The 17,661-nt window shown below is 43.9% G+C and overlaps 1 protein-coding gene across 1 annotated transcript; it reads left to right on the forward strand.

The window, feature by feature from the left end:
- The first annotated feature begins 4,106 nt into the window (after positions 1-4,106).
- Positions 4,107-17,245, forward strand: LOC119657781 (uncharacterized protein F54F2.9). The gene is made up of 6 exons (XM_038064855.1): positions 4,107-4,314; positions 4,401-4,721; positions 4,783-4,884; positions 4,943-5,055; positions 16,160-16,373; positions 16,429-17,245. Exons 1-6 carry the CDS (start codon positions 4,177-4,179, stop codon positions 17,137-17,139), a joined length of 1,599 nt encoding a protein of 532 aa, XP_037920783.1. The 5' UTR covers positions 4,107-4,176; the 3' UTR covers positions 17,140-17,245.
- The last annotated feature ends 416 nt before the right edge of the window (positions 17,246-17,661 follow it).

Raw genomic sequence — 17,661 nt, forward strand, 5'->3', positions numbered from 1 at the left:
TTATATTCCAATTAACTGGCATGATGTGAAGGTGTTATTCATTCCCAAACAAGGGAAAGCCACCTAAACAGACGCGAAAAGCTCCCGGCCGATCAGTCTAACGTTTCTACTAAAAGGACTAGAAAGACTGGTAAATCGGTTCATAAGGGATACACACATTCCTTCACCATATGCAGCATGCCTACCAGAAAGGCAAATCCACGGAGACAGCACTCCATGAACTTGCTGCAAAAATTGAAAAGGCTAAGTCCGAAAAAGAATAAGCCTTAGGCGCATTCATGGACATCAAAGGTGCCTTCAATTATGCCTGATTCGCAGCAATTTGTGATGCGGCAAGACAGCATGGAATCGAAACGCTGCTAGTCAGTTGGATTCTTCACATGCTAGAGTGGAGAAAAATCCACATATTGGTCGGCCAGAAGTTTATTGAAGCAGGATGTCTTAGGGGCTGCCAGTGGAAGAAGTTCTCTCTCCGCTGTCATTGCTCTTGGTAATGGATACCTTGCTGTGGCTCCTGGAGGACAAAAAAGTCTTCGACGTAGCATTTGCCGCAACAATTACCGGCAAGCTTGCGGAATGCAACTCTGCATGAAATCCACAGCTGGTACCTCGGCAATGGACTCACGGTGAACGCTAGGAAGACTGGACTAGTTATGTTTACTAGGAACGTAAGGTGGGACAGCTATACGCTGCTCACCTTAGCAGGGGCCGAAATCCAACTGGCACAAACAGTCAAGTATTTAGGAGTACATTTCGACTCCAAGTTAACGTGGAAGCACCATATCCAGGAACGATATTAGAAATCGTGCAGATTGCCCTTGTGCCGTAGGAATGCGATAGGTAAGACCTGGGGACTTTCACCAAAACGGATTCACTGGATGTATACATCCATAATAAAACCCATTCTGATGTATGCATGCATCAGATTCAGAGGCTTGATTGCCTAAGTATTACTGGAGCAATGAGTATTAAGCCGACTACGGCGCTTGAAGCTATCCTAAATTTACCCCCCATTCACTTGGAGGTGAAACGGAAAGCAGCCAATGACGCATATAGACTCGATACCATTGGGAGGTGGAAAGGCGGCCAATCACACGGTCATGGGTCTATCTGGAAATTTCTCGATAAACATCCGGTAACCTTGATGCCGACCGATCATATATTTTCCAGATTCGTCTTTGAAAAGACATACACTGTCATAATCACCGAAAGAGAAGAATGGTCGATAAATGGCCATGAGTCTTTTCAGATTACAGACTTAATAATCTTCACCGACCTGTCAGTCATGGAGGGCGGATCGGGCACAGGAGTGTTCTGGGAGAATCCGATTATAGAACTGGCCCGACCCCTTGGAAAAATGACGACCATATTCCAGGAGGAGATATATGCGTTTTTATTGGCAGCAGAAGAATGTCTACGACAAAAATGGAGAGGTCGCACCATTCGAATTTGCTCCGACAGTCGGGCGGCATTATCAGCACTAAACAGCGGGTGTGGAGTTGTCATCAGGCGCTGCTGAAACTTGGCCGACTGAACGAAACATTCCTGATGTGGATGCCGGGGCACACCAACATCGCTGGTAATGAAGAGACTGACAGACTGGCTCGCCGAGGGTCTGGATCCACAATGGTGGGGGCAGAACCAGCTCTTGGAATCCGGCCATCTACTGTCAAGTCTTCTTTGAAGGGGCACATTGCAAGGATTCATGCAGCCGAGTGGAGAAATTTGAACTCGTCCGTAGGCGTAGGAATAATTTTCTCTGTCCACCGAAGTATACAAAAGATATGACTTTAATTCCAAACTGTATGGTCGACATGATCTACGAGAGGCCGAATAAACCGACTTGCCCGATGGACAACATCGCCAATGAGCAAACATTGTGGAAGGAACTGATGTCGCCGAATAATTGGTTATACGTAAGCAACAAGCCAACTACAGCATCGATAATTTGTAACGGACAAAGAGACGAAGTATCCTTGGAAGGAGTTGGCACACGTGTGTAACACGAGATACTTGTCTAATTCATGCAAATGGCATGCTGCTCCGGTCAACTCTGGCTGAAACAGGGAAGGCTACGCCCTTGCCCACAATAACTTAAAACCCTTTTGGTCTTACGCTAAGAATTCTCGTAATCCCAATCAATCTCTTCCTTCTTCTATCAGTTTCGCTGACTCCACGGCCAACTCCCGACAATAATCCTTTTCTGCACCTAATTCTTCAGTATTTTCTTCCTCGAGTCCTCCACCCTCTACACCTATTATAACTGCAGACTGCTCCGAATATCTGGCCATTCCTCTCCTTACGTCTTCCTTGGTTGAGTTCCTCATTGGTGGCTCAATGTCGGACCTGGCCCCGATGCGCTTCCTAACCTCTTCCTTCTTAACTGTAGAAAACACATTTCCCTCCCCCTGAGTATAATCTACAACAAAAGTCTAGATGAATGCTACTTTCCCCGTCTCTGGAAAGAGGCCCGCGCACTTCGGTCACTTCATTGTCAAAGAGCAGCATGGTTTCGTGAAACATAGATCTCCGGCTTCAAACCTTCTAGTCTTTACCAACTTTGTTACTAAATGCTTGAATTCACGACAGGAGGTGCATGCTATTTATACCGATTTATCCAAAGCTTTTGATACCGTTGACCATAACATTCTCCTCTCTAAACTTTCATAACTAGACTTCCCTCCCTCAGTCATCTCCTGGCTTTCCTCCTATCTCTCATACCGTTCCTGCAAAGTTTTTTTTCATGGTTGCTCATTTCATTCCTTCTCTCTTTCCTTTGGTGTTCCCCAAGGCTCTATACTTGGTCCGCTACTCTTCCTGTTTTTTATCAATGACCTCGACCCCATCCTCACCTGACCGTATCTGCTTTACGCAGACGACCTTAAATTGTTTGCCTCTGTTTCATCTCCGTTGGACTGTGCTCTCTTACAGTCCAACTTTGACAATTTAGTCCGTTGGTGTTCGGTCAACAAGTTAACACTGAATGTCAACAAATGTCACTGGATGTGCTATTCGCTTAAACTCTCCCCAACAACATTTTCCTATTCTCTCAGTGGACAACCCCTTTCACTACCGACCTTCTTCAAAGACCTGGGCGTAATAATCGACGACAAACTTTGTTTCAATTCCCACTTCGTTGACATCATCAGTAGAGCTTCCAAAATGTTTGGTTTTACCCTACGTTCCTCCTCCGACTTTATCTCAATTCAGCTCTCCTTAACACTCTTCTATTCCCTTGTCAGAAACATCCTTGAATATTGCCGTGCAGTCTGGCCCCCATTCCGCATTCGTGACTGCCGCATTGTTCAACGCAAATTCACCCGGACCCATTTTATAAAAAGAACCTTCCACGGGTTGATTATCCGTCACGATTCCGCACTCTCAATCTCCTCTCCCTGCAGCAACGCCCTATCTTTCTTGATATGTGTACTCTTTTCAAACTTTGCAATTGTCTGATGGAATCCTCCGCCAACTCGGATATTACTTTCCGTATTGCCTCGTCTGATAACACATGCGGAGCTCAAGATTTACTTCTACTCTCCGATCCCGAGGCTATGCCGATCCTACAATGCCCTATACCTTGGGTCCTTGGACTCTATTCACTTCTCTAGTTTTAAGCGTAAAATAAGCCATAAGCCGTATTAAATAAATAAATAAAACCGATTTATTGCTCGTTGGCAGAGCGAGTTCAATGGGTATAAGAATTATAATAGAAAATTCGGACTCAAAAATCAATTAGGGTGATTCCAATGTGATAAAAAAAGTTTGGTCTTAATTCGACACATATTAATGTATTTTTCACCATTTGCACATGTAAGAGTAAACTCAATTTTTCTTAGGTCTGATGGCGTTTTCCACAACGTAACACCATGACCGCTGTAGAAATATTTTTCAAGTCCTTGATCCCCGGATATACGTATAAATATTCAATATTGTTCAACTAATCAGCCCAAAAGGGGATTTCCCCATCTGTTTCATTTCCACTTTCCTTGGTTTGTATCATCACTAACCAACTCTGTTTTGCACCATGTTCCATTTCTTATCTTGGTTCGCGCATCAGCTAAGTGCCACGAAGATACTTCTAAAACAAAACGTCAGATATCAGCAACAATTCGTCCCATAACCTTTCCCATTTGCCAGACGTACGACGGCGACGTCTAAACAAATTTTTCAAATATGAAAAATGTGTGCATTTCGGTGATTCTGATTGGCCTCGCGTGCTCGGCCGCGGCTTGGGACACGGAGGAGCTCGAGATCTTTGATCTGGTCGAGGAGATCAATCAGAACTTCTACGAATTGCTGGGAGTTGCTCAGGTAATCGATCGTCGGTGGCTGTTTCGCGAATCGTGATCGAAGCGACACATCTGCATATTCAAGTGATCTTGTTTTCTATTTTCAAGGACGCTCCGCTGAGTGATCTGAAACGTGCTTTCCGGAACTTGTCCATCGTCCTCCATCCGGACAAGAATGACGCCGAGGATGCGAACGAACGGTTCAGGAATCTGGTGTCCGTGTACGAAGTCCTGAAGGACAAGTCCAAGCGCGAGAAGTACGACAAAGTGCTGAAGGATGGCCTGCCTAACTGGAAGTCCGCCCTGTACTACTATCGAAGGGTGCGGAAGCTGGGCATGGCTGAGATCCTCGCCATCCTGTTTGCTATTGCGACCATTGGACAGTACTTGGTGGCGTGGGGAGTGTATTTCGAGAAGAAGTACACAGCGGTAAGGCGACTTGACTGAATAGGCAGTTCGTCCTTGACTTCCCCCGTTCTTTCCGTTCTAGGAACAACTCTTCGGTACAAAAATCAAAAAGCTGCAGAAGAAGAACAAGGTGAGCGTTGGCTTGGATAACATCCTGAGCGAGATTCCAACGCCGAGTGTGAAGGTAAAACGTTTTGCTGATTATTTGGGCTCAGTTAGAGACAGTTTGAATTTGCTTCCAGAACACGCTGCCTTTCCAAATCCCGTGGCTCATCTGGAACGCTCCGAGTCTGCTCAAGTCAGCTTTCCTAACCGTGAACGAAATAACCCAGCAGGAGTTGGAGAAGAAGCGAAGGTAAGTCTTATATTATTCTGTAGTTAGCGAAGTCGTACTTGATGTGTGCTCGGGCCGTGGAATCAAAATTCGGACCTGGGGTGAATAATCTCACGCCTTCCTATCCACGCTTGTGTGAGATTCTATTTTGGTGTCAGGAAACCCGGAGAAACGGGGCAGCATTGGTTAATAGTTACACAATCAGATGTATACGCTCATAGGATTGGAAGTTTTCTTTCTTCTTCTTCTTGGATATTGAGCAGCCACTTTGGGAAGACAGCCACGTGTTGGCTGATGCAATATACAAACCATTAAACGCAAGCCACTTTCAAAGCCGACGCGGCAAGTTGTCCGAACTATTTATGGTCGCGGTTTCGCTGTTCCATAGTGTCTCACCTAAAACCTAGGAAACGCCTGCTCAATCAACATCTACAGCTCTACTATCAAGCCCTATCTCTACCTCCACGTGGTGACCACTGGGAGCTCTTTCTTAACGAAAAGCTGCTGACGGAGGAGGATGAAGGCAAGTCTCCCGCGCCTAAAAACGGGACAAATTGTACCATCTGGTCCTACAGGTTGGGGGTTGGGTAGGGCTGACAACCCTACACGGAAAACAACTTGTTACGAAGCCACAATAGGAGCCTCCGACTGGATGGATTTTACAACGACAAACTCGGCAACGAAAAAGGAATAACGATTTGCGCATTTTCTCATGGAACGTTCGCTCCCTGTACAGACCGAATGCTGCTGAGCAGGTAGCCGTTACCCGGTCAATATAAGGCTGATGTAACAGCGTTGCAAGAGATGCGATGCGGTTTTCTGGAGAAGAGCCGCTACAACATATATTATAGCGGCCATCCAGTAAACCATGTGCTCGGAGTAGGTTTCTTAGTCAGCCAAAAAATGAAACGTTCTGTTATCGGCTTTGAAAACATAAGCGGAAGGCTATGCACTCTGCTTGCTTGCCAGGCAAGTTTAGAAATATAAGCCTCATAAACATTCACGCCCCTACAGAGGAGACTGCAGAGTCGGAGAAGGATACCTTCTACGAGGCAGTAGAACGAATCCTCGAAGCCTGTCCCAGATATGATATCAGAATCATACTTGAGGATTTTAACAGCCAAGTAGGGACGGAGCCCGTTTTCAAGCGATACGTTGACTCCCACAGCTTACATCAAAATATAAATGATAACGAGCTGCGGATTATTCACCTGAGCTTCTCCAGACGGGACCCCTTTCAACCAATTTGACCACGTGCTGATCGAACGCCGCCACCTCTTACCCTTGATGAATGTCAGAACATATAGGGGGGCCAATATAGACTCGGATCACTATCTCGTTGGCATGGTGCTCTGAGCTCGAATTACGACACCACCTACACTCCCCTCTGACAATCAGGTGGGAGTTAACACTGAAGCCATCCACAACACAACCCTCTGCGACACCTATAAGAGGGAAATGGATGCCGCAATCACCGCAGTGAACAGAAGTCCTGGAGATGAAGCATCAACAAATGATCTTTACAATCACCTGAAGAACGTTATCATTGATACGGCCACAAACATACTTGGCCCCAGTCGGAACAGCTGGTTTGACGATGAATGTAAGCTAGCAATGGAACGGAAGAATGCCCCATACCGAGTATTCTCAAAGAACGCGGGCACGCACAGAGAGTTATCACGAATTCCGGCGAGCGCAGTAGCGACTTGACAGACGGAAAAAGTAGGCCTGGGAGAACCAACAGGTCTGTGAACTTGAAAAGTACAGGGAGCAACCGCACCAGGCGCGGAAGCTTTACCAACAAGTCAGCAGGATGAAGCCTTATACACGTCGATGCTCATCCTGCCGAGACAAAGAGGGAAATCTGATTTCCGACAGAATGGGCATATTGGAGCGATGGGTTGAGTACTTCGATGAACTATTGAACAACCAGAACATCGGCGAGTTGGAGGTCCCACCAACTGAAGACGACGGACAAATACTGCCACCACCAAGTATAGAAGAAACACTCCGTGCAATTCATCGGCCTAAAAATCATAAGTCGCCAGGAGCCGATGGAATTACAGCCGAATTGGTTAAATATGGAGGCGACCAGTTACACCAAGTGGTTCATCAACTTGTGCTCAAGGTGTGGGACAGCGAGTCAATGCTTGACGATTGGCAACGAGGCATTATCTGTCTCATACATTATTATTATTCTGTTAAGGGAAAGTCGCACCGCGTCCTTGAAGAACTATTGTGCCCCTTTTACTGGTTATAGTGTACCTGTTGATCATAGTATCTCAAGCAGGCCAGTAACCGTTAGGAACTTTAGTATGTTCCCCACTTCCAGAAGTTTCAGCTTTGCATCTGGTATTAAGTGTTCTCCCAGATGTATCGACCTACTTTGCACAAGCGCCGGACACTGTCCCAGGACGTGCAGAGAGGTTTCGTCCTCCTCCTCACAGAACCTGCAGGCAGTGTCCGTAGATATCCCTAGCTTCCCTAGGTGGTAGTTCAGCCGACAATGACCAGTGAGAATTCCCACTATGATTCGGAGGTTCTTTTTGGTGAGGTTTAAGCAATCCTTTGTGCGCATGGGTTCGTATCCCCCAATAAGCACCCTGGACTGCTCCATCCCTGGTAGGCCCGCCCAATATAGTTCCCTCAACCGTTTCTCTTCGTTTCTTAGATTCATAGCCATGAAACCGTTTCCGATTCCATAGAAGGGTTCTGGCCCGTGTAAAGGCATTCCTGCACCCTTCTTGGCTAGTTCATCCGCTGTCTCATACATAAAAAGGGATATATCACGCAGTGCAGCAATTATAGAGGTATCACGTTGCTAAGTACCATCTACAAGATATTCTCTGCTATCCTGCTAGACCGGATAGTCCCATACGCCTAGAATATCACCGGGCCATACCAAAGAGGCTTCACTCCTGGCAAATCAGCAACAGATCAGATTCTCTCTCTGCGGCAAACGATGAAAAAACTATTGGAATATGGACATCAGTTGCACCCTCTTTTCAGCGACTTTAAAGCCGCCTATGATAGCATAGCCAGGGTAAAACTGTACACGGCCATGAGGGAATTCGGTATCCCGACGAAATTGATAAGACTGACTAGGCTGACCCTGACCAATGTGCGAGACCAGATAAAAACAACGGGATCACTCTCAAGACCATTCGACATCTACAACAGTCTACGACAAGGGTATGCCCTATTATGCGTCCTCTTTAATCTGGCCCTGGAGAAAGTGACTCGTGATGCCGACGTAAATGCGAGGGGTACGATTCTTTTTAAGTTTAGTTAAGTTAAGTTTTTAAGTAATGGGAAGAACGACCCGAGACGTACAAACTGCCGTCATCCAGATCGAGCAGGCGGCGCGATATCTTGGGCTGTACATCAATGCTGGCAAGACAAACTATATGGTGGCAACGCCAGCACCGAAAACCAACCAACCAACATCAAACCGCACTGGTCAAACGGGAATAATAAAGAAGGGAGACTACAACTTTGAGACCGTTAATAATTTCTCCTATCTAGGGTCGAAAATCACAGCTGATAACAGCTACGACGATGAAGTCCGCGCACGGTTGTTGGCAGCTAACAGAGCCTATTTCAGTTTATAAAAACTGTTGCGCTCGAAACGTCTCACCATAGAGTCAAAACTCTTACTTACAAGACTATGATCTTGCCAGTCCCCATGTATTCGTCGGGGACTTGGTTTCTTAGCAAGAAAAATTGCGAACTCTTGGCCGCGTTCGAGAGAAGAATCCTTCCCCCTACATGGAATGGATTATTCTCTAGCCTACATAACGACGAAACCTATGAGTGATAATGACCGTCAGGTTTTGGATAAAATCGGGCTCAATAGATTACGGGATGATTCTTAAGGGCAATATCTATGATAGAAAAAGAAGACGAAGCAGACCCTGCCGGAGATGAAAGGATGGCGTAGTTCAGGACGCCAGAGAGCTTTTAGGGATATCGAATAGGTGGACCTCGGCACAAAACCGGGATGTCTGGAGCTGCTTATTAAGGCAGGCCTAGATCGGATACGGGTTGTTGCGCCGTTGATGATGATAGTGTCACACATCACTACACTACCTGTGGCTTCAATAATTTTATCTTCCCTTAACATTCCATTTGATGAGGAGAAGTGTCAGTCCGCAAGATGAAACTAAGCGAAAAATACTGTGCCGCTGGCACAGTTAAGGGCCTTATTGATGTGGGGCATGCTTGTCAGAATTGAGTTTACAATGATGCTAAGGTAGATAATGTGGATCACTTTGGGAATGAGTGAAGTATGGCTGCATAAGGGTAGGTGTTTTATGCTGGAAGCCATTTTCTGTGAATGTGTTCCCGAAATATCGATTTTTGCAAGGTTAATAAATATTACCAGCTAAAACAAAAGGCAAGTTGTAATTATTTCTAATGTAAACGATGTCTTCGTTATATGCGGAACCTTGATTGAGTTTGTCGTGAGCGGGAGATATCCGAAGTAAAAAGTGAGAAAAGCCATATGGAGAAGCCGGGGCCATGTCGGATTCCAACTGTACCTGGACTAGTGTAAGAAGAGGAAAGCTACTGCTCAACTGCTAAGGACTTGGGACTTTCGTCCGGCTTCTTGGGACGTTCACTTGATCCATGCATGCCGTGAAATTTGACGAAACGATATTGGAGATGGTGATTCGATGCAGCACATCTGACCCGCAGACAGTTTTCCCATTGTAAATTTTCTTTGCTCATGGTGTATTTGAAGCTTTTGATTGTTTCAATTATAATAAGCAGTTCCACTTCAAATGAAGCGTCCAGCGTGACTACAAGACTTTGATTGTGACGAAAGGTTTCGCGGATTTTACGATGCCTTGGAACTTTATGTCTTGGGGATATTTGTCCGCGATAAACAGAACTGCAAGTATCTAGGATTTGACTGCAAGCAGAATGATATAAAAATGGAATGGAAGGGGCAGGGAGCTTTCGGGTGAAATATTTTTGCCATTTGACGTTTGCCCCATTTTAAGAGTGAATATACACTAAATGGCTCCTCTAGCATTTTATACGGGATTTAGTCTTTATGCTTCAATGGTTTTTAAGATAGTCAATTCGAGTCAACATTGTTTTAGTTAGTGACTTGGGGCTGTGGGAAAGAACACTTTTCGGTGAAATTATGGGTGCCCAGAACACTGCTATTAATCCATACTTTATGCAGATTGAGCGCTATACTTGAATCTTTGCTCAATTTCTTCTTTCTTGACGGGCTTCTTATTCTGACACATGGTGACTGTATGTAATTGTTGTTTGTTCACTTTCATTTACCATTTTTTGGAACCAATTTTTCTTAATTTCTCTCACATTAATCGTGACTGTGTAATTGGCTATTCCTCCATGGGGATGTGGTGGAAGAAGTTATGATATTCGAGGTTTTTGGTTGTTGGAAAATGTCGCGGTATTCACGAATTTTCGGTTTGGTTTGCCATTGTTGTTGGTAATAGATGAAACCTGAACGTAAAAGAGGCACCGAAGCGCGGGCGTTTTGTCATATGTTGCCTGTTTGTATATCATTGGTAAACTATGCTCCTAAGATCTGCACTTTCGTATTTTTTCTCATTGCTCTTTAAATCTGCTTGAAGTCACTCACTAAGATGGAGCGCTGCCGTAGGCCAGGCCGCCAGACAGCTTTTAGGGATATCGAATTGGGGGACCTCGGCGCAAAACCGGGATGTCTGGAGTTCCTTATTAAGGCAGGCCTTGATCGGATGCCGATTGTTGCGCCGGGAAGTATAATTTTTCTTCGAGGGCGCTGAGTAAATGGCTTGAAGGGCTTAACAATGTTGTTATCAACGATCCAAAAAAACCCACAACAGAGCATAGTTCCAATAAAGCAATTCCAACAATTTATTTCATTTAAATTCGTTGTTTTTCTTTCTAAGAATTGAGTTGTTTTCTGAAGATATGCATTTGTTATAAGTATCAGATAATGATTTACTCATTTCTTTGTTATCTCGTGATTTTCATTTCCAATTTTATGAAACTGACTATCTTCTCGAAGTTATAGTTGTCAATTGTTAGATTTTGTCTCATTTACGTCATTATTTTTGTCTTATCTTAATTTATTTATAACTTTTTCTCCAGAGAATCGAAATACCTATTCATTCGAGTACTAAGTTATCGTCCCGATTCTCTATTATGTGCGCCAATTTAAATAAAGCGTCCTCTACGCGTCTAAATTTTTTACTATGAAGGAAACCTAAGTTGCTTCGAAAGGAACTTCCACTTAAACTACTGAAATCGGAAGTTGAGAACTTTCTTTTCATAAATTATTTGCTTAATCTTTTGGTAGTTTCTTTGCGTTGGAAAATCTTTAAAGTCATCAGATAAAATCAGGGCAAATAATTAATTGTATCGCAGCAAAGTCTACACAGATTTTTTTATCGGTTGTGGGTTCAAGTGACTGATTAGATGTCTGGCATTCTATTGGATTTTCTGATCGTTGACTTGTTGATAAGGGGTAGGTGCATATGAATATATGCGTTCGTGAAAGTCTTCACATTTCAATGTGATTCTTGGTAATTGTGCCCTGTGTTAGTTTGGAACTTGAAGAAGTGACTTTTTGGTGCTTTTAGATAAGAAAGGGGTACTGTTGAAGCTAGGGATTATGCATTCTAGAGTGGAGAGAGGACACATACAAGATCGTCATGGTTTGATTACATGATGATGTAGACGGCCTCAAATCTAATATCCTAGAACTCTAAGGAGCAGAAAACAGTATTTGCTATTTATTTCTTGCATAAATTAAACATACAACTTTAAGTTTTCGAACCATAATGACCTTGAGTTATTACGGAGATGTACGATACCTCGGGTAGTGAGGGCTTTAAGGAATTCAACTTCTTATGGAGTTTAGTTTAGTTTAGTTAACTGGGGGGAGCCGCAGTTCCGAGCACTCAGGCCATTATTAGGCCCATTGTACTATCCCCGTAAGTTGCCTATTCAATGGCTTCCCGCCTACGGTGTTCGCAGGCTTTAGCGAATCTGAGAACATTCTCAAGAGGCAGAGAGTGTGCAGATTCTTCATTGAAGAAAACCTTGCCAAGGTGTCTTCGACTGAGATCTGAGGATGCCGGGCAGCTGCATAAAAAGTGCAGGGCTGTCTCCTCCTCCTCCTCCTCACATTGGCTGCACACAGCCGAAACCACTACCCCAATCTTTTCCATATGGTAGTTTAAGGGGATGGATATCTTCAAGTTTGCTAGAATGAGATTCTTTTGCAATAGTTTCATCAGATTGCAAGAAAGAGTGAGAGAATATTTACTAGTTCACTATACAATAATCGTAACCTTCAAAGAGAGAAGTAGTGTTCTTGCATGTCCCTTATGACTTCTCTTCATTCCAACAATCGTCGTTCGTTAACCTAAAGAATCCATTTTACATCGTTGATTATCGAGGAACTGCTCATTACCAATAGAGATCTTAAATTACAGGCATCCTTCAGCTGTTGATGTACCACGTTTTACCTCGGCCTTTAACACCATGTCATCAACTCTGCTTGGAAATCGCCAATGGTGCTCATTTCGACAATGGGAATTTCCTTTGTTGAATTTCTGATACAAAGGACATACTATTTGTTCTTTACATGTGTCCTTATCTAACTACACATCAATATCTGGAATTGCGTCTGTGGAAGGAGAAAATAATTGCAAATAAGCGGCAGCATGAAAGATTCATTATGATATCAGGCTTTATCGGGATTAAAGACGACCGCAGATGCTCCGCTCATTTTTCCAAGAGAAAAAAAAAGAATTCCGCGATAATGTCGATATGATTATCGATCTCAACATAATCGAAAATTGTGGAGAACAGATAATTCGATCTATTTGCTTTGAAGGCAAGGAATATGCAATAATGAATGAACTCAAAACTGCAATCATTAGAACTGCAAAGATAAGAAGAATCATAAACTTCATCCTCAAAACTCAATCTTTGAGAAGAACTTGATTATTTTTAGGTAGAAATGTGTACTTATTATACTCAATCTGGAGAACATCTTACTGGCCTGCATTTAGTAATTTAGAATATAATGAGAAATTTTGCGGTGTGTTATCTTTTTTGTTCGCAAATGGTTGCCATTTACCTTTGGTGGGGTAAAACACATCAACCACATCTACGCGCCATCGCTCACGGTTACCTGAAATGCGTTTCAACTTCTTCCACGATTCCTGAAATCACTTCACTGCTCCTCTACTGTTCTGTGACCGTACCCCCAGCCATTTGCTACGAGAAATGAAGCAACTGGGTGGGGATAAGGTCGGCTCTGAGCTGCTCAAGTTTCTCTGGCTGCACGACTCGCGGAGATTATCCGCACTATCTTGGCCTGTGTAAACTCAGGATCGCTGGAGACGTTGTCCGCCATGGCCGACAAAGTACGGCCGATTTTCGCAGAGAAGTATTCCACGCGATTCACAATCTTTCGCACGCGGGTCAACAAACCGCTTCCACATCATCCATCTCGACGTCATCGTCCCTTTGTGAGATTCGCACAGATGCCTGAAGGTGGCCTGAAGCAGTACCCTGACATTACGGCGCAATCATGTTGCGAGGCCCTCTGTCGAGAATGAATTCCGCACTTTGGTGTTCCAGCCATTATCATCACGGACCAAGGCGTTGTGTATCGATGTAAAAGTTTCGGTTTTATTTAGAAAATAATGAACAGAAGGACATTTTCCCGAAAGAGGAACAGTCTGTATCCTCATAGTACGGTTACTAGCCATTTCATGCATAAGAGCCAGAACTTCACTCGATGTGATAATGTTAAGAACCGTAGTGAAGTGTTCTTTCCACCTCTTCAGCTGCTCGATGAGAAGTCGACCGTTAACGTCCCCCACAGGACCATTAAAAGGCTTTCGACCATATACAATTTCTCTTACGGTGCGGCATTTTCCGCTTTCTTAACCATCCTAATGGCAAATTCTCGTTTATGATGGTGCACATCGCGTTGAAGTTCTCGGGATTTTGCTTGATATCCGAGCTCGATCACTCATCATTACCCGCAGTGGTCAATAGAGCCTTAAATCTCTTCCGTTTCCCGATCAACTTCTACGATTCCGTAGTTAGCTAGATCTTATGACGCTCCTACGGGATGTCGTCGACAACCTGCGTAATACCGGAGAAAATATGGTATCCCAATGCTCTTCGGGATTCTAAGGCAGGTTTCTTAGTGTATCTCCCGTCCGGTTCAAATCTCACTGGTGACAATGGAATTTGTATCGTGATTTGACGTCGGATACCAGTCGATTCAGCTGTGAATGAGTACCTAAGTCAAATCAGGGTAATAATCTCGGGCGAGCGCAATGCTGACCACATTGCTTCCTACAGGGTATCCTGTAGTGCACCGTTACGGTCTTGAATGAAGTGCTCTAACACACTTCAAGGCCCTGATCCAATATGGATTGTTGCGCCAACGATTATTATTATTATTATATTGTACAATTGTGAGAGTCCTTAACTTGGACTAGAATCTTGTAATCAGAAGCTTGTTAGAAACGGGCTCCCACGTCAAGAGAGCGCGCCTTGCGGGAACAGTCAGAAACAACCCAACGTCGGATTGGCGACTTTCTAGCATTCAAAAGTACATTGCCGCAAGAGGGAGACAATACTCTCCTGAGTCCCATCATCTCACTTCGCTTAAACCCAGAATGTCGAGCTTGTCGTTGAAATTTCGCTCGACTTGAAAAAAGCGAGCATTCCGAGGATCCTCGAAACCCTTGTCGAGAAACTTGCGCACATTCCAGCAACCAATGATAGTCCGTTTTCGATATCTAAATGTCGTATGCGAGACGTTGTTGATGTTTCGGTAGCAGTAAAACTTCGAAAATAGCCCCCAAATTTCTTTGAGTGAATTCTTTAGCCACAACTTATTGGGCTAGAAACAAGTTCAAAATCGTTCCGAAAAGTGATAATCGATTTTTTTCAGTTGATTCAATATGTTATCCACACTTCAGATAATCACCGGTTATGGAACATGGTTTTTGGAATATTGCGCTACTCGACAATGGTACCTTACTTTCTATAACTTGAGCTGGACTTCCTGCACTACAAGTGGGACATTTTCAGGTTAAATGAGGTTAGATGGTGTAATTGTGAAGAGCATTCCTTCTCCCTCCCTCCATTGCATTCCTATGCTATGGTATTCTGGAAAGCGGCAACCACAAAACATGCTTCTTTCAGACTTTGAAGATTCCCTGCTTCCATTCATCTGAGAATCCAAAATCTCCCTAGTGAGTGGAAGAAAAGGATAATACGATTTCAAAAAAGGGCTCCCCGTTTGGGTGCAAAAATTGTAGGGGTGCTCGCGAGCTCCCTGTCCTCACAAAGGTAAAAGCTAAAATTCACCTGGAATACTTAATCGACAAGGAGTCTCGATGCGATGTATGGCGTTCAAATCTCCGTTTCACCGCGTGAACAGGGAGTGTATCTGGTTCTATTCGGGAGGGGCATTTCGGAGAAAATAACAGTTTTTATTGAAGTGACATAAGACGGATATGGCTGTGCAGAATGTCAAGTACGTTATCAAAGTAAAATCAAAGAAACCCGAGGTCCGCAGGAATTCGTCGTGGTTGCATTTTCTTGTTCGCTAAGCCTGACGTTGTCTACGTTGCCTTACCCGGCTGACACGAAAACTTCAATGGATACTCTCATCCTTCCTTAAAACTTGACAACATTAATGATATCTGCTTGCTCTCTTATCGAATCATGGACCTTATTTGAATGGCTCTAGATTTAGAGAAGGAGGCAAACTGAAGATAATTACCAACAAACCAAGGTTCTCATTCTGACTGATCAGCACACTCTTTCCGTCTGTGTTAAGGGATCAAATGCATTGATCAGTTTTTATATCTACCAAAAGTTGTCTCTGGTGACGACAGCGTCAAACTTAACACCGCACCGCTTCCGCTATTTGTCCTAAATCGGGAATTTCAGGTCGAGACTGTGGTATCCGACGTCAAGTCACGATACAAATCCCACGGCCACTAGTGATATTTGAACCGCAACCTTCCGTACGACGGCCTAGCGATCTAATCACTGAGTCAGCTGGACATGAGGATTGGTCTAAATTTATTTGAAATTCACTTTATATTTACAGAAAGGCCGAAGAGCTAAAAAGACAACGAGAGATTGAGGAAGAAATCATTAAACAAAAGGAAGCTAAAAAGGAATTGAAGGAAACATTGAGGAAGCGGAAGCAAGAAACCAGTAAAGCTCCTGAGAAGACTGAGGAAGAACTCGCTGGTTATTCCCGCATCAAGGCACGTGCCTTAAATGATGGAGATGCCATTCGAGCTGTGAAATCCACAAAGGTAGATATTTCTTTTAGATTCCTATTTCCATATCTTAATTTGTTCTGGCTTTCAGGCGACATTCAGCGGTGGTTTCTGGTCCGATGAAGATCTCGTCGATCTTGTTCGCTTGGTTAAGAAGTACCCAGCGGGAACAGCTGATCGCTGGGAACTTATCGCTGAGCACATGAGCCGCAACGTAGCTGAAATAACTTTCATGGCAGCTAAGCTCAAAGAAAATGGCTATCGCATTCCGGGTCACACTGAAAGCGTTGCCGAAAACATTATCCAAGAAGCGGAACAAGTGCGGAAAGAAAAAGTCAAAACTAAAAAATCAACAGCAGCAACCGCCCCTAGTAACGAAACGCTTTGGACCCAAGAACAGCAACAAGCACTCGAAGCTGCCATCACCAAGTACCCAAAAGCAAGTTCCGGAGATCGTTGGGCGAAAATTGCAAACAATGTTCCAGGCAAAACCCGCGAAGAATGCCTCCAACGTTACAAGTATCTTGTCGAATTGGTTAAATCGCAACGTGAAGCCAAAAAATCTGAGTCGGAAACAAATCAACAAACAGAGGAAGTTGCAGACGATGGAGGTGTGAATGCGGAAGAAACAGTATCGAATGCAACAGAAACTAGTAATGTGGAGGAGATTGAGGAGGAAGTTGAGGAAGTAGAAGAAGAAATTGTGCAGCCCGTGAAGAATAAAGGCAAACCGCGAAATAAACGGAAGGAACGCAAAAAACGTATGGAGTTTTCTAGCGACGAAGATGATTACTCTGATTGAAATTTTAGATTAGATCGATGAAATGATGTTACTGCACAAAGTAAGATTATTATGTGAGCGGGTACGATGTGTAATAAAGACGAACTGACTACGTTTTTGTGTAAAAGATGTGTTTTTTCTACCTTTACAAATAAAAGGTCAAATGAACGGAATGGGGCCAATTTAATGTTTGGTTTCCATTTGAGGTTTATATAATTGGGAATTACGTTGGCAAAAAAGTTTCCGAAGAGCCACATTGTTTTTTTTACGGTGAGAAAGGTTTTAGCGCGGTTACCGGAAGACTCCCCGCTTATCTACACGAAATTCTATTGGTACTGTTCCCCAAATATCGGGATCTATCAATTTACTGGCACAATTTCTTCAATGGTTCCATCAATTAATATCTAGGACAGACCGCACTATTAACAAGTGCTTGACCGCGCTCTCCCATTTTTTCTCACAACACCCCAATTACTAAAATTACAGTCTAGCCACTTTTTGGACTCCGCAAAAACTAGACTGTGCGCAGCATCTACTTTGAAA

Source organism: Hermetia illucens, chromosome 5 (genome assembly GCF_905115235.1).
Source record: "Hermetia illucens chromosome 5, iHerIll2.2.curated.20191125, whole genome shotgun sequence".
NCBI lineage: Eukaryota > Metazoa > Arthropoda > Insecta > Diptera > Stratiomyidae > Hermetia > Hermetia illucens.

Bases quoted from the DNA above. Each gene is read 5' to 3' on its own strand.
- LOC119657781 (XM_038064855.1), top strand. From the start codon at position 4,177: ATGAAAAATGTGTGCATTTCGGTGATTCTGATTGGCCTCGCGTGCTCG. The intron at 4,315-4,400 runs GTAATCGATCGT...TCTATTTTCAAG, and splicing joins AATTGCTGGGAGTTGCTCAG to GACGCTCCGCTGAGTGATCT. The intron at 16,374-16,428 runs GTAGATATTTCT...TCTGGCTTTCAG, and splicing joins GAGCTGTGAAATCCACAAAG to GCGACATTCAGCGGTGGTTT.